The sequence below is a fragment of the Dasypus novemcinctus genome, chromosome 23 (assembly GCF_030445035.2).
Source record: "Dasypus novemcinctus isolate mDasNov1 chromosome 23, mDasNov1.1.hap2, whole genome shotgun sequence".
Taxonomy (NCBI): Eukaryota; Metazoa; Chordata; class Mammalia; order Cingulata; family Dasypodidae; genus Dasypus; species Dasypus novemcinctus.
In genome coordinates this window covers 22,712,534-22,732,808 of record NC_080695.1, presented here as the reverse complement: position 1 = coordinate 22,732,808, position 20,275 = coordinate 22,712,534, and the positions used below count along the sequence as shown (strand labels likewise).

Genomic DNA, 20,275 nt, shown 5'->3' with positions numbered 1-20,275 from the left:
AAAGCAAGTGCTGCGTTTTGAAGAAGGCTCAAGACAAGCCACATTTGCAAACTTGACCCACATATACATTCTTCTACAAAATCCAAAAGTGCCTTCCCATGACTTTCACAGTGCTTGGCTTAGAACTTTCAAAGACCAAACCAAACAAAAACCCCACAACTGCCCATGTGGGGTGTGACCTTTTACAGAGACCCACCGGTGGGGGGGGGGGGGGTTGGGCAGGAAGGCCACCCTGGTGCCAGCCTTCTGTCCTTCCCAGGCTGGGTTCTGGGTGCTTCTTCTCAGGAGCCCGGTCTTGCACCAGCACGGCTTCCTCCCCTAAGGTAAGGATGGCCATCTCACACACACAAGCAGCTGGAAGCTTAGTTCACATTTTTTAATAACATGGCACAGTTTACATGACACAAGAAGTCTCCGCCGATGAGAACATGCTGAAGATTCAGTCGCTTCACTTTTCTTTTCACATAGGATCTAGAAAGGACTTTATTACATACAGGATAAACAGCAAAAAGGTCTGTATAGAACAATCTCTTTACAATACTGAAAGCTACCACTACAGTTCCAGTGTACATATTCCTTGGATTTTTTTTAGTTGTTGTTTTAAAAAAAAAAAAAGAAACACCGCACAATATCTGGAGTTCACAAAATCTGAAGCTCACAACTAAACCTTCCGTTTACTACTAAAATAGATCTCTCTGCTTATTAGAAACAATGGTCTGTAGTTAACTTTTTTTTTTTTTTGCAAAAACAGGATAACAACGTCAGATAGCACTTTAATATACTAGAAGACCAAATGGAACTAATTTTATTTCATACATATATTTTACAGTCCAGTAGACAAGATATATTGTATTTCTCTGCTAGTAAAGTCATATTCTCTCCAAATATGTAGACAAGAGGCTTAATGTATTATAAAAGTATTATGAAGAGACACTGAGATTGATGCAAACTTAAAATCACACGCACACACAAGAATTTTCTCGGCCACCTCTCACCCTCTGTAACTCTCGATGGCTCCACAAGGCTGACCTGCGACGGCTCTTCCCAGGCTTTATTACCAACCGAATACAATGAGTCACATTAGAAGTTTGTACCTTAAATTCATCGGTTACTGAATACAGTGTGAAAACATATCCATCATCTGAGAAAACTTGATGCCTTCTTTCACGATCTGTTTGGATGTGATTAAATCACATTACAGAACAAGGAAGTGTGTACAGATATGAACTAGGACACACTAAAAAAGGCGTGTTCCCACATGAGGTGTGTGTGAATCACTCGACTGATGGTGATGTGATCCTGGCGGCTTGTTTGTGTCTGACAAGACACCACCACCCGTCCCCTGATTTTGGAATCTGACAAATCCCATCCTCCCTGGCACTGGCTGCTCGTGTCCTCAGTTACCCTTCCAGGGCTGCATGACCCCCCCAGAGCCCACAAGCAGCAACTTCAGATGCAAAGTTCCAGCCTGGGGTCCAATTTGCGAAAAAAGGAAGTTCCTCCATTTGAGGGAAGGAAAAAAAAAAAAAAAAAAAAAAAGCCAGGAAAACAAAGTCCTATGATGTAAGCGCTTGTTCAGGGAAAATATGACCTTAAGTAGGTTGTAAATGGATTTGAAAAGGCTCCTTTGAGTTAGGCGGGCTTTTGTGAAAAGCCCAAACATTCGTTGCATAGTTGAAGGGTTTAGCTGTCTATAACAATATATGGGAACACAGCCCGAGCAGACTGTGCTCACTGATATTATTAAGTTTGCAAATAGCACATTTTAAGAAGTATTAATGTATTATGTTACTTAATCTTTATCTATTTACATTTGTACAAAGTAAAGCTTTCATCTTACCCTTTTGCATATATGGACCATTAGCTCGTGAAGCACTCTTTTTTTTTACATAACTATGTACACGGCCTTCCCTTCTCATCTGAAAGAGCTTTGCACGACGGACTGTGTGGATTTGTTTTTTTGTTTTGTTTTCCCCCAACCATCATCAAATTGGTGTGTTGTCATCTTCACTGTTTTGGTTCAAATCAAAAAGTTTTATATGAGAAACAAAAAGTAGGAGACATGAGAACAGATGACTTGGCTAAAAGATCTGAAAAATTTCAACATAGACTATACAAAAAACATTTCAAAATCTGCACTGGAGTCTATACATTTTTTACAAGGGGAAAAGTTGGGGGCATTTCACCCCCAGTCTGCCTTACTGATGCAAGAGTTCTCTGGGTCTCTTTCGGTTAAAGTCTCGCCTTGCGTCGGTGGACTATTTCCTCTTCCTTTCCTGCTCCTCCTCTCTCCTTACCGAGCTTCAATATCCTTCAGAGTGTGGGAAGGTGGCCTCTCCCTCATCTCTGCTGACAGAGGAGTAGTCCTTCTGGGAGAGACCGGGCGGCCCCCGAGGGTGGAGATGAGAGGCGGAGGCGCGCTCAGCGCTGCAGTTGGGGGGGTCTTGTTGAGGAGTCCGTTCTGGTGTCCCGTGGGGGGGCTGATGCGGGGATAGTGCATGCTGGGGAGCCCTGGAGTGATGAGGCCGGGGTGGGGCAGGTGTCCGTCGAGGGAGGCGGGGTGGACCGAGTGGAGCCGGCTGTGCTCGTAGTCTTCGCGGAGCATGTGCAGGCGCTCCCGCTCGTCGAGGTGGCCTCCGCGCTCGTGCTCCCGCCGAGGGTCCACAGACAGAGGGTGGTGGTGGTGGTGGTGGTGGTGGTTGTAATCGTGAGGCTCCCGGTCCCTGAAGGAGCGATCCGCTTCGTAGAGCCGGGGGGCGGAGAGCCGGTGGAGGGGGTCGTTCCTCAGCAGGAAGTCCCTGCCCAGTGGGTCTCTCCGGTGGATGTCAAGTTCTCTATAAGGATCCCTCAAGGGGTCCCGAATGGGGTCCCAATGGAAAGAAGGATATGGGAACCGCTCTCCACCCGGGATGGGGCTGATGCCCATGAACGGCGTCATCATGCGAGTCCTGTCCAGGCTGCTGATGCTGTTCATGGGGTGAATGCCTGTCACCCCCACCGTCATGGGCATGGAAGCCAGGGGCCCCGGGTGCACGCTGGATGAAGAGTTTGGAGGAGGTGGCTCCGAGGACCGGTGGGCCTGTGGGGCCTCTGGAGGCAGGTCGTGATCTTCCTTCCGCTCCTCCTTCACCTTGACCTCTGAGCTCTTCTTGGGATTCTCGTACGCTGGATCACTCTTGCGCTGCTCAGCCTCACGGCTCGAGGTGCTGTTGGGCCTGGCGCTCTCCACTACGGGGGTCCGGACGTAGGGCGACGGCCCACGGGCCAGCTGCTTGGCCTCTTCGCCCATGGCCCGCCCCTCGTGGCTGTGCCCATCCTTCTCAGGCAGGTGGGCCTCCTTCGCCTTGTGCTCATCGGCGGCCACGTCCTTACGGGAATCCGAGTGGTCTCTCTCCCTCTCTTTGGATTTGTCTTTCTCGCGAGCCTCAGTGTTCAAATGACCCCTGATCTGTTCAGCGGAGCTGCGGTTATGTCCCAGGGTATTCACCGGGAGGATTGGTGCTGGTGAAGGATGGCTGGAGTGTCTTTTCTCAACGCTTTCCCTAACGAAGAAAGAGGGAAACAAGGAAGCAAGTGAAATGGGCTTGTTGGCCTGGCAAGGGGATGCCAATGAAATGGTGGTGTGAAAAGGACCAGCCTGGGTCTAGTTCCCTTTGCCACTGAGGCCTCCAGACATGCCCTTTCTAGGGCAAAAGCAGCCACCCTGGCTCACTTACCTATATTTTAGAGGCGGCTTTGTGGGACTGAAGTACTAGGGAAGAGGGTGGGTGGGAGCATCTGAGGGGGAAAAATAGTTCTCTCTGTAGTATTTAAGAGTCACACGCCTTGATCAAGATCACAGAGGAAGAGCTTGCCAAGAGCCAAACTAGAAATGAACCAATGCTGGTCACTAAATTAAGGACGGAGCGATGCAGTCCACCTAGATTCTCAGCATTATTTCATTTTAAGAATAAAGTTCTGAGAGCCCAAATGCAAATGAGACTTGTCTTCCAATTCAGGCAATGCAGGGCCAGTGGAAGAAAGAGTTGAAAGTAAGTATTTCAAGTGCCTCTTGCTCTTGCTACTCATGCCAGATGACTGTTTCAGGATAAAGAACCCTGACGCCGAGCCGTCTCCAAGGTACAGTCCAACCAGGGAGGTTGGCAAGGAGACCGGTGCCAGGACTTTTGGTTTGCAAAAAGATTCTTCTGTACCAGGAAGGGCAAGAAAGCTGAAACTCATGCTGATGGGAGAAAGCAGGTCCATAAATACAAACCCTCATGGGGGAATTGAGAACAACGTTAAAGTGCATCTAGGAATGAAATTGTGAAACAGGAATCTGAGAGACCTGTCCTGGATCGGGGCTGAAGAAAACCAGGCAGCAAAAACACAGCAATGGAACAGAAATAAGGTACAACTTGGAGAGATGGAGTAAGAATCATGAGCCTTGGGGATGGCCCGAGGTAGCACTGGCGAGGGTGTGGAGAGTAGGAGGATGCCAGCTCGGTAACAGCAAGGGCTGGATGATGAGGATGGCGACAGTGAGAACTGAGGAGGTCCCCATCCCCCAAATTGTGTTTCCAGTCAACATGCAAAGGCTGAGAAAAAACATAACTGTTCAAAAGGTAAGAAAAGAAAGAGAGTGCATTTCATTTAAGCTTTCTGGCTTTAATCCAAGGGGCCAACAGGAAAGGTTTTGCTCTTTTTCCTTCAGTGACAGGATGTTCAAAGAGAGCTCTCTGCTCAAGGCACACCTCACTGTGGCAAGCCACACCGCAAAGCCAAATGCTGGAAACAGTCTTCCCCTTGGTTAAGAGGTTTTGTTTTTTTTTTTCTAATCGTAGTGCCTTCAAGGAAAATTTGTTTTTTCCTTTTATAAGAAAGAAATCAGTTAGCATGATGGCCTATGATGACTATCTACTAATCTGCCACATACAGAGACTGCAAAGTTGAATTTCTTTAAATTACTAGGACACACACACATACAAACACACACAATATACACAAGAAAACTTAGAGATCTGCATCAAATCTGAGTCACAGTACCAAAAGGAAATTTTTCAGTAATTTTCTGTCAAGCGTATCTTGTGCAATCCTTGCTTATCAGCTCATTCAAAATGAAAATAGCCTAAAGAAAAAAAAAGTACTTTGTCAAGAATGCTTAGGACGTTCTTCAGAAAAAATACTCTAAGACTTTTTTCTCTTTAAGGCTACTACTTTTTTCAGGTATGGGTTGTACAGAGATAAAAATGGTTAGTAATAATTAGCCACTGGTTTAAAACAACAACAAACCAAAAAAAAAAACAAAACAATACCAACAAAACTCAAAACAACTGCTTGTTGACATTTCTCTAAATCTAGGTTAGTAAAATTTTATTAGCCATCTGTAAGCCCCAGGATTTGAGTTTGAACAAAACTTGAGAAAAATATGATAAGGCAATGCAAACATGAATTTCTAAAAGAAAACAAAAACAAAGAGAAAGAGAAAAACCTATGGATGATTGAATGGACTACACGAACTTGAAAGCAAATATGGTATTGATTCATGCTGTGTGTGTTTAGTCCGAAGCTCCAACTCACTATCTTTTAGAGAAAGATTGCTATTTGGATGCGCTACCACTCATAGGAACTCTGGATGTTCTAAGTGTAGCTGCTTCTAAGTCAGGACTCTCTCTACTACACTCTAACTGTGATCTGTGGTCACGGTACAAGCTGGGGCCCTACGGGGTTCACTCGAGGACTGCGAGGGCCTTTGGAGCTGAGCTCGCTGGTGAAGGAGCTGAGGCTCTGGGGTCAGCTGAAGCACAAGGCTGGGACAGGGAGGGTGGGTGGCACAGAGCGGGCTCCCCCATTGGGATTCGAGAGCGGTGTCTTTCCGTACCTTTCTTTGTCATCTTTACTAACAGATGAGTCTCGTTTATCTACATCTCTATCTCTGTCATGAGCTGCAGCAGACGCGCTGCGCTCCAGCTCCCCTGGCTTCAGCCAGGGCGGAGGGGTCGGGAACGACGGAGGCGTTCGGTGCAGCCGGTTCCAGGGTTCGTGAGGGTTGCTAAAGTTCTGCACACTGGGGCCATCCTTGTGGCCGAACATTGAGTTGGGTGCTGAAATGGTGAAGTGGAGAACAAAAAGGTTTAAGAGAAATTATATAATCTGCTGTAATGAAGGTACTTACCAAAAAACTTTTAACAGCATTCAGAGTTAAAATGAATACATATTATTGGGAGCTGGAAAAGGAAAGGAGATTAACAAATTCATTAGAGGAACGCTTGTCCTACACTAGCAAGGCAGCTCACACAGCTTTCTTTTTTTAAAATCCAAGGCAAAAAGGGGGAGGGGAATTAAAATGGAAAGGGCCCAAACAGCAACTAAGATAACCTAATCAAAGACACCTGGGCATGCAAAAGTTCCAAGCATGCAGAAGGGTACATTTGATGGTGCAACTTGGATTCATTCCGAGTGGAATTCATGGCTATCCTCTCCCCCGACAGCCCTGTTAATATGACTGCTAGTCTTTCACAACTTTAAGCAAACTAAAGGACAGGGATCAGACTGGTCCAGTGATCTTAACAGCTGCACAAGGTCTGCACTTTATGTTTTAAATAAATATGGAATTGTGACGGTACACTTCGAGCTGTATATTAATCTCCTGCCAGAATTAAGATATATAGCATGAAAGAAAACAAGTTGAATACTCAAGACCAAAGCAATGTTTAGAATATGAACAGTTGCTGCAAGTCTTTTCCTCTTTCAGATAAATTTTCAAAAGTAGAAAAACTACGTCATCCTCACAGATTATGGAGAAAAAACCTTTCCCCTTAGTATACAATAAAATTGTGAAGTGGTGCCAACTCTTGGCTCTTCTGAACCTGGTATTTTTTTCCCTGCTAGTCTTCATTGATTTTTTCTTCTTTCTTTCAATCCCACTAATGCCAAAGGCAAGGTAAAATTCAAAAACCTTCTTCACTTCTAATGGGAGCTGGAGCCAAAGTCTTGGAGAGGAGATGGATGAAACTAGGAACTGAAATACACTTTTTGGAGTTCTATCAACCTCATTTTTATTACCATTCCTGACCCTCATTAACATATTAACAGTGGGCTATACTTCATTCAGATTGTCTTACATGTAAATGCACACCAAATCCCTAACTCTGGTATTTACACCTGCTTTTGCAATGATATAATCTCAATTTGTTGGCCAAGAGCACAGTTGTCTTCTGTCTAGAAAGGTCTGAGCCATAAAAGGATCAGAGGGGATAGTCCAAGGCAGGTTTTAAAAAGCTAGAGGTACTCACTAACTGAAGGATTTCCAAGTCCACCGAAGGCATTGCCACCAACCGCTGCTAGGCCCGTGAATGTAGACGGCCGATTAAAAGGCTCTATGAAAAGATTGGGAAGAAGGAAGGGATTACCAGAGTCCACTGAGTAAGGCACAGAAGAGGTACCTGGGAGCCAAGGGAGACAATACATGATCTGCACCCTCTCTATACCCAGGCCTGATCTTTCCCACTTCTCCCAGTGCAGTTTTTATAAAAGGTTTTATTGCACTTGAATTTAGGCAGAGGGTTACCAAAGTATTTACAAAGATTATTTTTCCAGAAATGTGCATTTTGCCTCATTCCTCCTTTGCCCAATGGGAAACACTGATCGAGCCATACTGTCCTAAGGTACCTTCTTTCCCAGTCTTGTGTTCCTGGGAATGTGCTCTGTAGGCTCTAAGAGATCAGAAGACCACATCTTAAAACAGACTTTTCCATGAAGAAATCCTGAAGACACATGTACTATATATCCTGTTATTGCACACACCAATTGCCCGTATCCACTTGGACACTTGCAGAAAATATCAGAGAGACAAAGGCTACAGAAAGTATGTACCTTTATGGGGAAGGGTTAGATTAACATGGCAGTGAAATGTGAAGTAATAAAAAATACGGGTAATGTCTCTTCATAACATCATCTGGACCTTCTACCTCCTAAAAGTGACCTTGGATATGGGGCCAGGACCAGGCTGTTGGAAACCTGGACTCCCTGAGGTACTGAGCCATGGCCTCAGCCGCTTTACCCAGGGCCATTGCTGGGGGCAGATCCACTACTGAAAGAATGGCGCCTAAGACGTGCTCAGGTCCTGAAGAAGGATGGCATGGATTAGCGAACACCATCACTTCCTGAAGGCAGGAGTGAGGTGGTTTGGACTGTCGCCGGCTTGCCAGGAAGTAGGGCTGGAGCACAGTAAACAAAGGCTTTCTAAAATACCCATGTCAGTTCCCTTTACCAACGGGCAACTCACCTAGGTGAGCAGCAGGGTTAAGAAAGTTGCTGTGATGAGGAGGTGGCCCAAAAGGGGTCCCAGTTGGGTGTGCAGCACCTAGTAAGTCAAACAGAACAAAGTCAGATTCACAGGAAGCCAGCTTCTTATAACCCCCACAAGAAAATCTGTTAAAGGAAAGATATGGATAAAGCCCATCCCGGCCTCTGCAGGCAACACACAGGGCAATAAAGTGTTCTTATTAGGAAGCAGAGAATCAATTGCCCCCTTTCCTCTTTCCAAGCTGGCCTGGCCATCACCAAAAGTACTTCTTATTTTTCAAGATGACAGCATGAGATACATATCAGAAGTGGGGAAGAAAGTAAGTTTGGGGAAATACTGAGTTAAAAGGTGCCACGCAAAGCTCCTTTCTGAAGACCGTCCTGGCGCCAGGCATATGCTAGCAGGCCCACTCGTTCTCCAGGAGGGGAACAAGTGATCACAGACAACTTTCTTAATTGAACGTCTCCTGGGACAAATCTTTTGCTTGGAGAAACACAGGCATGGCTGTCAGGAAGCTGCATATTTGGGCCTTCACTGAAGGATTCTGTAAGACAGCCCTCTAAAACCCATCAGAGAGTGTTCCATTGAGGTTGTGGGAGACAAAGTGCTCTGTTTCTCTCAATTTTCAGTGCCAGGCAAAGCAAGTTGATTCACACTTTCTTGGACATCAAAATCTTATCATTGGCTATATGAATTTTCACTCTGCCTGCCAGGGAACTCAGGTCTAATTCAGTGGTCATTTTCCCTTTGTTTTTCCATTATGTACACATTTCCTCCTCCACTGTATGTTTTGCTTTAAACAATACATATTTCTGTTAAATACCTCAGTTCCTTTTCTTGAAGGAAGCTGGGAAAGGAAGGAAAGAGGGAAAGCAAGAAGTGAGCAAGAAGTGTATGTGTGAATAAGGAAAGGACAGTATTTCTAAACGCTTAGGGCACCAAGCAGTCTTGTAGCATGAGGACAACGGACAGGGAGGCAGGCGCTCTGGAAGGCAGGCTCTGCTCTAGATGAAAGATTTGCCAAGGTCATCTGAAGAACTTGCTTTAGTTTATTTCAGGCATTAATGCCCAATAGCAAGATGAAAGGGGATGAATTTACCAAGTATGTGCAAATTGTACATACCAGTCCAAAGTTTCACCAAATAACCATTTAGGGGAAAAATCCAACATTGCTTATGCTAAAAAAGATTACCTTCCAGAATAGAAGTACGAGCAGAGCCTGAACTAATGAATTTACTAACTGTTCCACAATCCTTTGCATTTTGGCTAAGTTCCTATAAACAAATATAAATTCCCTAAGGAAAACAGATTAAATGTAGAAGGGTTGTCCTTAATAGGATCCTGTCTACATCCTATTAAAAACTCAATTTATGTTTTGGATTGCTGTTCTCTGGAATGCAAGGGCCTTCTGTGTCTGGATTTGTAGAGGAAGCCACCCAGCACAGAAGATGGTCTCCACAGAGTCACAGCATCTCACAACCACAAGGCACCAGAGAGGTTATTGATTCAGCCCTAGATGGAGTGTACATGGAAGTACAAAAAAGATAGCCCATCTCCACAAAGCATATTCACTAGGCATTAGCCGTGCTGCTAGATAAATAAAATTTTGGCCACATACCGTCTGTGTAGTGCAAGCTAATTAATGCTTCAGTGAAGACTAGAGTTTTGCTCAGCCCAGGGCCCCCAGGGGTGCCCTGCAGTTCCAGAATTATTGAAGCAAAAGAAGCCAATTCATCCGCTTGGCTCAAATGCAAGCCAGGGAGAAATCTCTCTGTTTCTCTCCAAAAATTGCTCTTAACATAGCCCTGTCTGAGCCTAGATGCCATGGTAACAGAGCCTTCAAATATGTCCCTGGACAAAACTGACAGAAAAACCTGAGACCTTAGCAAATTTCATCTACCCTCAAGGGTGATTCTTTTGCTTTGGCAACAAGGCCCATTATCATGATTATTTCTTGCAATGTGGATGCTTCCCTCTTCCTAAATGGAAGAAAACCATGGGTCCATCAAAAATAAGTCTTGGATAATAAAAGCCTGGGAAGGCAGTAGGGAAAATGGATGTGAAACAAGTTCCCTAAGGACTGGAATCAGGGAGCCCCTTGAGTATTTGTCTAAAAGAACAAATTTCTACTTACTTAGTGGATATGAAGTTATGGGACTCGTTCCCTTAGGAATACAAATGAGCTCAATGTCACTGTTTACAAGTAGACACTGTGCCAAGCCAGGAGCTAGGGACGTGCACCGAAGGTAGCTTTAGAAAAGATGGAATGCCAAGGATCCCCTTGAGATGGCTGTTGTCTTCCACAAACTATTCCTTGTAGTTACAGCCTTGCTTAATCGCACCCAGAGCAGAAACGAACCCTGTCATCTGAGGCAGTGATTCTCCCCCCATGCCCACTCACTCCCCCACGCCCATGCCCAAGAAATCTGAAATGTGTATTCTCACAGCTTAAGAATCCCTGATCTAGTGAACAGGACTCTGGGGTGGTTTTACGCCCTGTCCCCTAAGTTTCCTCCATCACCACAACCAACCAGGCGATACCATTAAGTCCTCTACCAGCAACTGGTTACACCCTCCTGTCACAGACCACACCCCCAGCAACTCCCTGAATTCCATTTCCTTGTCTGCAGATTCTCAGACAAGCGTGGTGGAGCATCCTCGTGCAGTTCCCAAGTCCTCGGCAGGCACCAGCAGTAGGGGCAGCTGCATTCTCCCCCAATCCCTTCCGATCTGCCCCTGCAAGCTTTCTGCTCTTTCTTACTAGCTTCTGAGAGCTGTACTGACTTAATACAGAAGGAGACCAGGAGCCTAAGCCATGAGTTTCTTCCTTCTTTAATGAAAAGAGGGCAAATACTTAGAGAAGGGTTCCCTTCCTAGCACGGGCTATGACATTGTCTTGTGAGATGGCGTAAACTGCATTACTTTAGGCCATAACTAAGAGGAGGCACAGAGCACAAGCATAATTGTTTTTCTTTTTTTAGCAGCGGATTGAACCCAGGACCTCATACATGGAAAGCAGGAGCTCAAACCATGGAGCTATACTCGCTCCCCGAGCATAACTGATTCAGCTTCCCGAGGAGGCCGCCTTGAACTCACCAGCGGCAGAGAACAGAGTCGAAGGCCGCGCCAGGTCATGGGGGTGGTGGATGGCTCCGAAGAGACTGGGGCCCGGAGGGCGGCTCAGGAACTCAGGTTTCAGTCCAAAGTCCAGCTTATGTGGGTCCGACTGCATCTGTTTCTAGAATGTCAAGGGAACAGTGAGAAGTGTAATCCCAAAAGGAACAGCAGGGAAGAATACGTGAAGGAGGAGCCCAGAACGGACAGGAGTGAGCTCCAGGGATGGTGCTCCCCGGCTCTGAGCCCTAGTCAGGCCCAGCTTTACAATGCTCTGAGAACACAGCAACCCACGGATGATTTAACCCCTCTCAAACCTACCAGGGGCCAGCAGTGCCTGCTTGTGGGCAGCACCCGTTTCTCACATCAGAAACACCCAGTGGAAAAAGTAGTGCTGGGCCTTTGAGGTTTGAGGGAAAAATGCAAATATTCTATTTATTCAAACTGCCACCACTCCCGGGGCAGCTTATTATTTGCAGTAAAGACCTATTTTAACAAGTTTTAAAACAATAGCATTTTAAAGCCCATTTTATTAGGAATTCAGCGTGAATAATTTAATGTGTAAATTAATCGTTAACGACTCTTTGCCATAGTCTAATAGATCACAGTACATTAGTAACTGAAAGTTATGAAGAAATATTTGCATGCCTACAAGCTGTCAAATGATCAGAGTTACAGATACATAAAAACAAAATAGAATTGGGATATTAATTTAACTAAGAGGGGCCTTTTCTTTTCCTACCACCCCCCACTTGCAGAGGAAGAGGAGGGGGTCAGTCCAGACCAGTGAGCCTTGTCTTCTACTTAAACCACTTTCTCTATTTCCTCTTAATGGAAGCTAATGTTTCAGCGCACCTTCCTCTAAGACTGTGGAAATTGGCTTATAATCTTTCCCCTGGCATTCCTGAGGCTGGCAGTCCTCTCAACAGCCTGGTTTCCATGTCACCCCATTTTCTTGATTCTCACCTGCCTTCTCTTTGACTGCCACACCTTGGCCTGGAGGCACCTCTAGGATCCAAAGCTCCTCCTCTCACCATCACCTTGTAGCCTTCCAGTCTCCTGCTCCTTCACTGCCCTCAGCCTACATCTGATTCTTACTCTTCAAATCATCTCAAACTCATCTGATGTTCTCAGTCCATTTGGCTCCATTCTTACCCTATACCTCAAACTCCCTTGTGTTCTGCTGTAAAGCCTTGCCCTGTTCCAAAACAGAGGAAGTTCACAAGGAGGCATCTGGGATAGCATGGCGTGCAAGCGTCAAACAGGCAAGGAATTTTGCTCTGCTCTTACTCCTGGAGGCTAGAACCCTACTCATTCTCAACCCCCATTTAACATAATCTACCTGAGCCCCTCAAGCTGGAAGCAATATCCCTGGAAGCACATAAGCCTCCATCACTTTTTATGCACACACTGATTTCCACTAGTGAGCCCAAAGCACCTGAACACAGGAGAGACGAGTGTCATCTTTGTCCCCGAGACTGGCACAATGTGGTGCGTTCACTCAGTAAGTACGTAGGGAGTAACTAAAAGAACGATGACATGAATGTCAAAGAGACAGGGGAAAATGCAATTTCTGCTCAAATCTACCAGGAATATGGTAATGAAAGCTCCACTATAAAGTAATAGCTAGCCCTCAAAATGAAGCTTCTAATTCACTATAAATCTATAAAAATCTTTTGAGTACTTCTTTTAATTTGGGTGCCAAATTATTTAGCGCTAATATCACATGGAACACAGCACAGTTCCATTAACCACAACTTAAGTCCATGAGGCAAACGGAGCTTGGGGATTCTAAACAGTGTGCTGAAAAAGGAAGATGAACAGAGCCATGGCATGTTCAAGAGGTCTTTCTAATTGAATTGGGATAATGAAAGTTTTAGTCACTGGGGATACTTTTATGGAACGAAGTTGCTAAAGTATGCACATCTAACATCCTTCATCGCTTTTAACCAAAAGAGCTAGTAGGAAGATGTGTTTTACCTACAGTTCTGCTAACCACATCATCCAGAACAAAAAGTGAATTGAACTAATCATCACAGTCTAGTGCTTTCTAACTAGACTGTGATGATTAGTTCAATTCACTTTTTGTTCTGGATGATGTGGTTAGCAGAACTGTAGGTAAAACACATCTTCCTACTAGCTCTTTTGGTTAACACACACATTTTCTAAATAACCCTAACCACGAAGTTTCTAATTAAACCTCGACTAACAATAAAGTAAAAGTGAGCAAAACTCACTAATGGGATGTTATGAGAAAGAATGGGTATTTGGCAACCACAGCACAATAGCTTAGAGAGCTCATTTACTGAGACTTGCCTTTAAACTTTTAACTAGGACCTTTTAAAAATCACTTTTTTTTTTTTTAACATTTCTGTGTTAACTAGGTTTCCCCTCTTTGCTTATCTGCTCCTTGTAGTCCTCTGTTGATGGCTCCCCAAAGTTGTTAAGGCTAAAAGCTTGTTCGTGAAGAAATGGATTAACTGAAGCTTATTGGAATTTCCCAATTGGTTGTTTTCTCCCATTTTTCCCAGTCATAGCTCTGCAGACTATAAATACCCAGACTGTAAAATATGTACTTGTCAGTTTCTTTGTTCCCTAAGCCAAGTACTGATGCCATATCAAATATTTGCACAAGGTCTTACTCTCTTTCCTATTGCATCAATAAAGGCCCTAGTGAGACAGAGAACAGGGATATCTTTTTGTGGACTGTTAACCTGAACCTCTTATGGACAAGTACTGACTGTCTTCTGACCTCAGCTACTGGTCTTTAGTAGGTCTAAATGAGCATGGAGAGGGGTCACTGTCAATGAAATATCACTCCTAGCAGAGTAATTTTTAGAAATATGCATTGTCTATGAAAGTTCAATAGCATCATCTTCATAGAGGGCACAAGTCTCTCATTTTTCCAAAGTCATAGAATGAAAAGAATGCATTCCTTTATTTAACAAACAAAACAACTCTTTCTGTAGTTCTTCCCAAGTACTAAGTATTTTTCACATTCTTCCACAGTCTAATTCTTGGTCACTATAATTAGATTTCCAAAACCTTTATTTTTAGGATTTAATTTAAGCATTCGGGAGCCATAAGATGACAAGGTCATTAAAAAAAAATCAGGATAATAGTAGGTTTGCTTTTGTTTTGGGATTTTACTGGTGGATTCCCCAATTAATAATAAGATATCTAAATAGCTTTTCAAAGAGGAATGTGATCCTTCCTGTCTTTAGGGACATCTTTTAGATGTCTCCTTCATCAAGTTCTCAGTAAAGAGGCCACAATCCCCACATTCCCTGCCCCCATCCAGCCCTAGCCTGGGAAGGCAAGACTGACCTTGACCTTCTGTTGGTGGTGGTAAATCTGCCAGGCAATGTGAACATGCATAGCGCACCACTTCCCTGGTTTCTGGAACAAGAAAGAATGCCATGGTCAGAAGGAAGACACTTCAGAGAAAATCACCTTCAATTTCCCCAAAGCTTTCAAGCAGATCTTGGCTACAGAGGCCTTTCCTATGCAACAAGGGTGCTTTGTACCCTCCACGTGCCTCCACCAGCAGCTCTCCAATGCAGTCAGCTCCATCTCCCACGAGCCTGAAATGGTGGCTACTGCTTAGAAAGCCATACTTGCCCAGGACCACCCCAGTTATGAGGGACAAGATGGCAAAAGTCTGAATGCCATGCTGTATCCTTTCTCTCTTTCTTTTCTGGTGCCAGCTGGCAGACCTGGTAGAGTAGGAAGACCTACTTAAATGCTGCCATGCTATAATGCAAATCAGTTGTTCAGAAGAGCTAATTACCAAATGTCTGTGAAGCAAATCAAAACAAGAGAGGGTACAGAACCTATCCAAACCTCCCCAACACCGTTATTTTTACTCCCAAAGTGGTAGAAAGTAGTTCACCACATCTTTATTGAAACCCAGTTCCCACAAGTGCTTCACTAACAGTCAACTATCCATTCATGTTGGTGTGCATTATTCATTTCTAAGTTGGGGTGGGGGTGTGGGGTTGGGGGAGAAAGAAAAGAAAGAAAAAAACTCATTCCTTTTTGCTCTTTAGGCTTTTGCAGATACCAGGTTCCCTGCCTCTGAGGAGTATTTCAATTCATATCTGAAATTATTTCATGTCTTGCTTTATAAGCAGAACAACTGCATGTATATTCTCTCTTACCACTTCCACTTCCAATTGTATTACTAATTAACGTACCCATAACTCAGAGTGTGTGCTCAAAAACGGATGGATGAGAAGAAACAATGCCCTTTTGCTACTTCAGCAAAGTATAGAAGCTTCTGGCTTTTATCTTAAAAGTTGTTTCTGAAATATATACTTAAATCTAAGTCTGGGTTCAGTTCTCTTCTCTTGTAATGAAAAAAATGGGTTGTTCAAAATCACAAATAATATACTGCCTTACCCAAGTGACAACACAGTCCTCCCTTTTCCCTTTGGAGCAATCAGATTATCTGATTACACGCACCAGAAATGGGTTAAGCATAGCAGGAACTCTACTATCCATCCATCCATCCATCCATCCATCCATCCATCCATCCATCCATCCATCCATCCATCCATCCGTCCATCCATCCGTCCATCCATCCATTTGCCTGCCTTTCATCTTCCTCCCTTCCTTCATCCATCCACCATCTTCCTCATGCCATCCAAAGGTCAACATTCATTCAGAAGTCATCTGTCCAACACCCTCCAGACCTCTAAAACATCCTACTTTGAAGGAAGGTGTTAACAAACCAATGCTTACAGAATTCCTTTTCTGCACCAGAGACACAGGTCGAGTGGTTGAGGCAAGTCAACATCACAATGCAGAATGTGGAGCCACCAGCCAAAAATAAGTCCATATGTTTGTGTATACACACACGAGGGACAGTGTAACTAGTATAACTAAGTGAAATCCTAATTTCTGCCCATAGTTTAAGTCTTTCTCCTTAGTTCCAGTCAAACCTCTTAGCAGAACTGCTAATAAGAGAATTTGGCTCAGCTGAATTTTATGTTTTTTTGCTTTCTCCCCTCTCTCTTCCTTCACCCCAGAATGGATTGGCTTCCTTCAACATTTGAAGTAATACAAATCAGGCCATTCTTAACTACACTACCTGAAAAACCCAACACTGTCATTCCGACGTTTTATTCCAACATTTCTATGGCTTATTTCTTTGTAAAGGATTTATATTTTTAACCCACAGGGAGTCACGCAGAGGTTGCAACACAGTTCTAGAAGAAGCTTCCTTACCCTTAACATAGGTCTGAAAGGATCTGTCAACTGTGAAGAGAAAATGACAACTTGGTTACATGCCTGTCACTCAAACAATTGCTCTAATTAACAAATTTGTAGTGCTTCATTAGGAGGGGAAATTAAAATGTTAGAATTTTACTTTTAAATGAAGCCCTTTTAGAGAATAATTAACCCATTTTCACACTATCAAAAGTACCAAGGGGCCCCTCCCCCACTTCACAGGCCTTGGTACATATACACTGACAAGCCCCTGAACAAGTTTAATCAATAGCAATTTGCCCTCTGGCAACATGATTTGCTCATATTATACACCAGAGGAGTTCCACTACCTTGGGCAGCCCCTCCAAACCACACCACATGGGTCTAAGGAGACTGGCTTTCAGAGCTTGAACTTTTAAGTCTGGATACTAATGGGTATCTGGGGAGGTTTGTTCGTTCAAATATAAACATACAGTAGAACTAGGCTATCTTTACCAATTTCCTTAATTTGATGACTGTATATTATTACTTAGAGCTATTAGATATTTTAAAGAAGTTCACTAAATATCATAAAAATACTTACATAGTTGAGTCATTTAAACTTCTACCTAACTCTGGGCATCAATTTCTGACTGCCCTTACCCAGGGAAAAAGGAAATTGTGAAAGGTAATCATTTTTCCACATTTACTGTAAAGATGAATGTAAACAACAATCAATGAGACAAGATAGCATGGAAATTCAAAGTCTTTCTAGAAGGGAGAGGTATAAATTATGAATAAAAAATATAACCAGAACCTAATGGGTATTTTATTTAGTTCTAGAGCACAAAAGAATCCTTACCACATTAAAAATAGAGGGCCAGAAGAACTGTTCTGTGCAAGGACTTTCTGACCCCAGGAAACAGGGGTGGGTGAGGTAGAAACTACACAAAGTTAAGAGTGTCCAGTTTCTGGGCTTGACTGGAAGTCCTCCCTCTTTACTCCGAGGAAAGCTGTCCCCCCTCGTGGCCTAAGAGAAATTGGCATTTTCTTCCACAGACTAGAAGGAACTGAGCACCATGTTGGCGGCCCTATGTTAACAAACATAACTAGTGCTACCTGAGACCGAGCCTGACTTTGCACGTACCCTTGGGTCCTTCTGGAGGAGAGTGTGGGGGACTGTCCCAGGTCTAGCAGCAACATCGATAGGGTTGGATGTCTGCAAATTAATGAGACCACAGTTTAGAAAGCATACAACATGTGACATGAAAAGCCAGAGACTGCCTTCATTCTAAATTGCTTTGAAAGAGCCAAACTGATTTGTTTCATTTTGAAAGATAAGAGTTAATAAATTCATTTTTCTCTGTAATCACCTGTACTTTTTATGAGGACTCCCACTTGCTGTTTTTCAAGCTATGATGACCCACTTTAGTAAAGGTATTTAAAAGGGACACCCCCCACTGCGCTAAAATAAGCACAGGACAAAAAGAAGAGCGACATGAAGCCCTGTCCCAAACATTCTTCTTTTGACTTAACTGACAGTATTGATGACATTTTTTTTTCTTCATCACCAAACATTCCAAGAAATGCTTATGTGAACAATATTATAATTTGCAGTATCAGGTGCTTCTCATCAGAATAAATGAAAGTATTTTACAGACATTAAGCTAACATTCCAAGTTTTAACTGCCAGACAATAAGAAGGAATTACACTGAGTAATTATTCATTAGCAGTGGTGGAAATGGGACAAGAGAATCTAATTTAGGGACCACACAGGTCTATTATTAAATGATTTCTAAAGTCATTTTGCTCCATCTTGAGCAAATCTTTCATATTCCTACCACTATTCTTAAATATAACTAGTAATATTAACCTTATCTGTAGGTTTTTGTCCTTGGAATCAACAACAACAAAACAGCCTACTTCAGGCACAAACACAGTGAGTAAAGAATTTAGCAAATAACGAGTATTTTATTTTTTAAAAATCACAACTTATATGAATCCCCCCATGCCAGGAAGTTAACTCATGTGGAAAAAGAACTCAAATTCAGGCCCTGAGCTTGCCTATAAGGAGAGGGAAAAAAAGAAAAAAAGAAAGAAAGAAAAGCAATCAGCTGCAGTACAACCAACAATTAAGCTGGAGTTGTTAACAGCCTGATTTGCATACATATGAAGAACTCCACTAATGAACTGCAATCTACATATTCAATCAGTAAGATGGCCTGGAAAGGTTTATTTCAATACCAGGAGAGACACTTTCTTGCCCAGATGTAGTTTTCTGTGTGATTGGATAATTGTGAGTGAGGGAAATAGTCTAATTTATTAAATGACCTAGCAGTCTGTTTGGGGATGTGCTAGAGATTTACTGCAACCTAAAGGGGACAGAGCAGGGTCTGAGGGAGTCATGAAAAGCAGACTCAGGGGAAGGAGTTTCAAATCATGGCCATTTTACTGCAAGATAAGGAGGTGTTTAACAGGGTCAATGTCAGAGCCCCGTGCATGAGCTAGAGAACTGTGGCTATAAGGCGCAGAGCTTATGAAAGCAATTCCAAGCACATAAACGGCTTTCCAAAGCGTACCCAGCCCACTCCTAATGCCTCTTAATTTCTTTCCCTGTTTCTAAGTTCTGGTACAACATGCCTTTGGAGATGCTCATCCTGAAAAACTCTGGACCAAGTCTGGTGTTTTACCTTAGAAATGAGATTGGGGAAAAAAAAAAAAAAAGAATGAACCAAAATCACACACAATAAAATTTCCTAATTTAAAATCTGAGAATAAAATAGAGGGGATTTATTTTACATGGTTATAAACAAGAAAAGTATATTTCACCATTTTTTCTTGTTATTGGAGGCTACTCTAGCCCAAATTGAATAGCTGATAACTGACTAGATAGAAAATAACGCAGTTATTATAAATGGCAAAAGATTAATGTCACGCTTGGATGTTAGTAACTGAAGTCAGATCCTTCATTTGGCCAGTGTGACTCCGGGTAGAGGGTGAGGGAATGGAGAGAGAACAAAAAGGAGAAAAGATACAGAAGAGACAGGGGTTCTGTCCCCTACTGCCCCCTCAGAAGCTTTAAACAACCTGCAAGAACTGGCATAAACATCTTTCTCAGGGGTCCAGAAAACAATGAAAGGGGACCAGGAACAGGGAGAGCTCGAAATAGAGAAAAAGCCTACTTAAAATCTGTTGGATCTCCTGGTGCCCTGGCTGGTCCCTCCTGCACCCCCACTGTCTAGGCAGAGTCAGCCTGCCTCCTAATAGCGCAGCTCCCCAGTCCCAGTTCCAGAGGGAGCAGAGAAGCCCTTGTGCACGACCTGCTGGTGGTGGCTTGAGGGAATGGCTGTCCCAGAACTAGTTCTGCGTGTATAAGGTGGCTCATGGAGCTCTCCTAAAGAAGGGTTTTGGGGAGCAGTCAGGTTGTGCGGCCTGAGGCAAGGGATTGGTGGCTGTAGGACACACAGGGCAGTGCCCAGGACTGTGAGGAAACTGTTTCCTAGGCAACACAGGACATTTGCAGCTGTCTTAGGGGAATTCCTAGGGCCATACACACCAGGCCAAGAAAAGATGCATGCTCAGAAATGATCAGGGAGGGCCCTACACTTTGGCCTGAAACTATTCTATAAACTCATTACATGGATAAGCCCTGAAGGAGAGCATGTGCACTGGTCAATCTCTGA

General features: G+C 43.7%; 1 protein-coding gene across 8 annotated transcripts in view; it reads right to left on the bottom strand.

The window, feature by feature from the left end:
- Positions 1–362: 362 nt before the first annotated feature.
- AUTS2 (activator of transcription and developmental regulator AUTS2) overlaps positions 363–20,275 on the bottom strand; it is a 1,252,826-nt gene continuing 1,232,913 nt past the window's right edge. For all 8 annotated transcript variants that reach the window (XM_058285964.2, XM_058285967.2, XM_058285965.2 and 5 more), the window contains 8 exons: positions 17,739–17,810; positions 16,631–16,660; positions 14,729–14,800; positions 11,384–11,525; positions 8,267–8,344; positions 7,275–7,358; positions 5,861–6,083; positions 363–3,542 (listed from right to left, as the gene is read on the bottom strand). In XM_058285964.2, the coding sequence (XP_058141947.1) occupies positions 2,294–3,542; positions 5,861–6,083; positions 7,275–7,358; positions 8,267–8,344; positions 11,384–11,525; positions 14,729–14,800; positions 16,631–16,660; positions 17,739–17,810 (1,950 nt within the window). In that variant the 3' untranslated portion in view covers positions 363–2,293. The remainder of the gene's footprint in view (positions 3,543–5,860; positions 6,084–7,274; positions 7,359–8,266; positions 8,345–11,383; positions 11,526–14,728; positions 14,801–16,630; positions 16,661–17,738; positions 17,811–20,275) is intronic.